This window comes from Brachyhypopomus gauderio, chromosome 17 (genome assembly GCF_052324685.1).
Source record: "Brachyhypopomus gauderio isolate BG-103 chromosome 17, BGAUD_0.2, whole genome shotgun sequence".
NCBI lineage: Eukaryota > Metazoa > Chordata > Actinopteri > Gymnotiformes > Hypopomidae > Brachyhypopomus > Brachyhypopomus gauderio.
Window position 1 is genome coordinate 16,025,552 of NC_135227.1, and position 4,037 is coordinate 16,029,588.

At 43.1% G+C, this 4,037-nt stretch overlaps 1 protein-coding gene across 1 annotated transcript; it reads left to right on the plus strand.

Annotated features, from left to right (window-relative positions):
• The first annotated feature begins 1,035 nt into the window (after positions 1 to 1,035).
• Positions 1,036 to 3,494, plus strand: nkx2.1 (NK2 homeobox 1). Its single transcript, XM_076978569.1, has 2 exons — positions 1,036 to 1,711; positions 2,381 to 3,494. Exons 1-2 carry the CDS (start codon positions 1,345 to 1,347, stop codon positions 3,049 to 3,051), a joined length of 1,038 nt encoding a protein of 345 aa, XP_076834684.1. The 5' UTR covers positions 1,036 to 1,344; the 3' UTR covers positions 3,052 to 3,494.
• Positions 3,495 to 4,037: the final 543 nt, after the last annotated feature.

A 4,037-nucleotide genomic window follows, 5' to 3' on the forward strand; every position in this document is an offset into this window, starting at 1 on the left:
AATATGCTCTTTTATACCTATTTAAAATAGTATGTCTGAAATACATTTCAAAATAATTATAACAAAACAACAATACGAAGAATGCACGAGCACAGACTCAAAACAGTATTCCAAATTATTACAGCCACCATATATACCCATTTTCAGAATATGATTCAGTAATACTTAATAGTAATGCCATTGTAAAAATATGTATTAATAATAATAATAATAATTGCAAGAAGAATATAACCTATTACTCTTGTTGCTGTTAGTGTGGGATCACAATTATTATTCACTATGCTATTATTATTCTATTTAAGATTAAGATAATAAGTCACACAGGAAAACGTGTATGTGAGTTTTTGGTATTTTCATTATAAGCAATACTTCGTAGTCAAAAAGCGTTTTTTTCTTTTATCAATTTTTATATCGTAGGCCTAAACTATGAAGACCAAAAAAAGAGAACAGCCTAGTCGAGTTATGTCTAGCTGGCAGTGAGTAACTGATGGGCTACAGCCTACTTGAGCGCCGTTAACTTTACCTGAGAGCCTCTCCTCCTCGCGAGCACAATTCTTTAGGACTGCGTGTCTGAGCCGAGTGGATGAGAATTTGAACGACACGCTGCTCACGTCCAATAATATCAAACAGAAAAGGAGTTAATCATTCACGCAACCTCTTAACACGCGCATATGTATTTATTTATTTATCAGTCAGCGCTCCTTCCTCGTTGCAAGGGCACTTTTGCGAGTCTGAGTACGATGGGTCATAATGTAAACACGCCTGCAATCACCAGAAGCCTCTTGTGGCCATTAAAAGTCAGGAGTTCAACTCAAGCTTTTTTCTGGAATTGAGTGGTTCTCGAAGATTCAAGTCCGCGTATGCGCTCTCATTAAAGGGCCCTCATAAACATCACTCCAACTATCAATATTTCATCCATTTCTTTGTTGCTGGTCTTTCCCGTAAGCAATGTAGATATTATACCTCGAACGTTAAATAAATATAACATTACGGACTGATGTGGTTACGTGCGCAACTGTTTCCAGGGTCGGGGGATGGCAGGGGTAGCTTGCGAACACGTAATAGGAATTATGCGTTGGTGTACAGATGATAGCGTTGCTTTGTATTGTTGCACTAGCTGCTGACGCCCCGCCTCTGATGGTAGCCTTAAACCTGGCACCCAGCTAAAACAAACGAAAGTCAGCCTCGAGCTCCCACTCAAGCCAATTAAGGCGGACTTCAGGCACTCTCTTACGTGTCCAACTCGCAGCATCGACGCCGAAGCAACAGGAACGCGGGAGCTGGCCAAAAAAAAGAAGGACAGGTTGCTTTGCCTTCTAATTTCTCCTTCTGCAACATAGAACAATGTCGATGAGCCCTAAGCATACGACTCCTTTTTCTGTATCCGATATCTTGAGTCCTCTTGAGGAGAGCTACAAAAAAGTAAGTATGGAGGGTAACAACTTGGGGGCTCCTCTTGCCTCGTACAGACAGCCGCAAGTCACGCAGGCGGCGATGCAGCAACATCATATGGGCCACAATGGAACGGTACCTGCTGCCTACCACATGACAGCCGCTGGGGTCTCCCAGCTGTCACACACGGCGATGGGAGGCTATTGCAACGGAAATTTGGGCAACATGAGCGACCTGCCGGCTTATCAGGACGGAATGCGGGGCAGCACGACAGCCACCAGCTGGTACGGAGCAAATCCTGACCCACGTTTTTCTACGAGTAAGTGCACTTGGAAATTACATTGCATCCCGAGTGAATGCTATAGATGCATTATGCGTTAAGGGCAGCGTGCAGTCGTAACTTGCGTTTAAGCCAAATGCAATTAAGTTGGTTACAGGTTAATGCAATATACACGGAAGTAATTACTTTGTGTTAGATTGTGCATTTTAGCTTTGAGGATTTAATGTTCGTCCATGGGGGTAACCATTGCGTGGCTCACGTTTTCAAATCAACACTCGTGGACACAGAGAGAGCGAGTGCGTAAAACCACGCGCGTGCAATGTTTCGAAACAAGGAGACCGTGCAACACGAGAGTGCAGCACGCAGCTCTTTTGACAGATTTAAATGAGCCAGGTGTAGGAGCTAAACAAAATCCACTCAATCCATTAACGGGCTCTCAACCACTGACCCTGTTTTGTTGAATATAAGACTCGGGCGCACGAACATATCCCGTGTATAATTTGGCATAATTGTGCATTAGTTACCATATAAATTACTAGCAGAATTTGTTATGCAATCTTTAATTTTTGTCCACATTAAATTATTATTATTACTATTATTGTTATTGTTGATGTTGTTGCAGTTATTATCATTACCACCATTATACTTCTACTGTTATTGTTATTAATGTGTGATAATTGTTAGCTAATAAAGATCTACTCCTTTCAGTTTCTCGTTTCATGGGTTCCTCTTCCGGAATGAACATGGGCAGCATGGGCAGTCTGGGTACCTTAGCGGATGTTGGTAAAGGCATGGGCTCCCTCACCAGCACCCCGAGGAGAAAGAGGCGCGTGCTCTTCTCCCAGGCGCAGGTCTACGAGCTCGAGCGGCGCTTCAAGCAGCAGAAATACCTCTCCGCGCCGGAAAGGGAGCACCTCGCCAGCATGATTCACTTGACTCCTACCCAGGTCAAAATTTGGTTTCAGAACCACCGCTACAAAATGAAAAGACAGGCCAAAGACAAAGTGTCCCAGCAGCAGATGCAACAAGAAAGCGGCTCGTGCCAGCAGCAGCAACAGTCGCCACGGAGGGTAGCCGTGCCGGTTTTGGTGAAAGACGGAAAGCCGTGTCAAGGTAGCGGCCATACCCCCACGAGCGCTGTGCAAAGCCACCATCCACAAGGAGGCAACGTCATGATCATGACTAATAACAGTTCAATGGGCCAGCACCAGAGTCAACAGGTAGGCAGCGCGGGCCAGTCCCCAGATCTCGGTCAGCACGGTGCTAGTCCTCCATCTCTCCAAACTCAGGTGTCCGGTCTATCACACCTGAACTCTTCTGCCACCGAGTACGGAGCAGCTTTGCCCTGTTCTGCTCTGCTTTACGGCAGGACGTGGTGACAGTGAGAACTGGACGTGCGCACAGGCAGCAACTGTAGGCCCTTCAGTCTCGACGTCTGTTTTTGATCCAGTCAACAAAGATAAGTGACATACTCTGTAACTGTTTGAACATCGGCTTGTCGTAACCTCTGCCCTCTGTCCCCAAAAACGCCGGGAGCAAGACGATGGTTGCAGACTGAGAGAGATACCCAGTCCAGTCTTTTATCACGAGGACGCGTGTCCAAAGAACACGAAGAAGATGGAATTATTTATATAACTTTAAAGTGTGGAGACCACAAAATTACATATACTACAGTTCCGACGGATTAAAAATAAGCTTCGTTTGACACTTTAAGACGCCTCCTCACAGTCTGAATGCTACATGCCTGATTCTTATAGGTTGCAATGTAAGCCGTAGCTTGTACATTTCTGTAAAAGGTTTGGATTGAATACATAGTTTTTAGCGATATGTATATTGTATAAAATTTTTATTGATATTGAGGGTTACATGTTATTTGAGTTCCATTGGTATTTGTACGTTTCATTTACTTGTAACTTATAGATATTTGACTTAAACGCAGTTATACAATCATATTAATAAATTATGAAAATGTAACACGCTTTTATTAGAATTGGTTGCAAGCATCAATAATATGACATTCGCCAGTTGAAACTTGAAAAATCAGGTTATACAGTTGGAAGCTTGTTTTTAAAAAGGGGATTTTAAAAAATCACATTTACTAGGCTTAATTAGAATTTCGAATACACAAAAATGCGCTACAACATTTATGTCAAAATATATAACTGTTAGCATGCTCAGGACAAATATTTTGTTTCGGTATTTTGAATACGTTACTGCTATACACACTTGTTAGAGAAGGGAAGGGTCGTTCCAGTAAAACAACAAAACCAGCCAAAAAGGGAGAATTTCGGCTACAGCTCGTCTTGTAGTCGTGACGTTAACATGGAGTAAACAAGAGTGTGAAATGTAGGCTGCGGTTACTCTG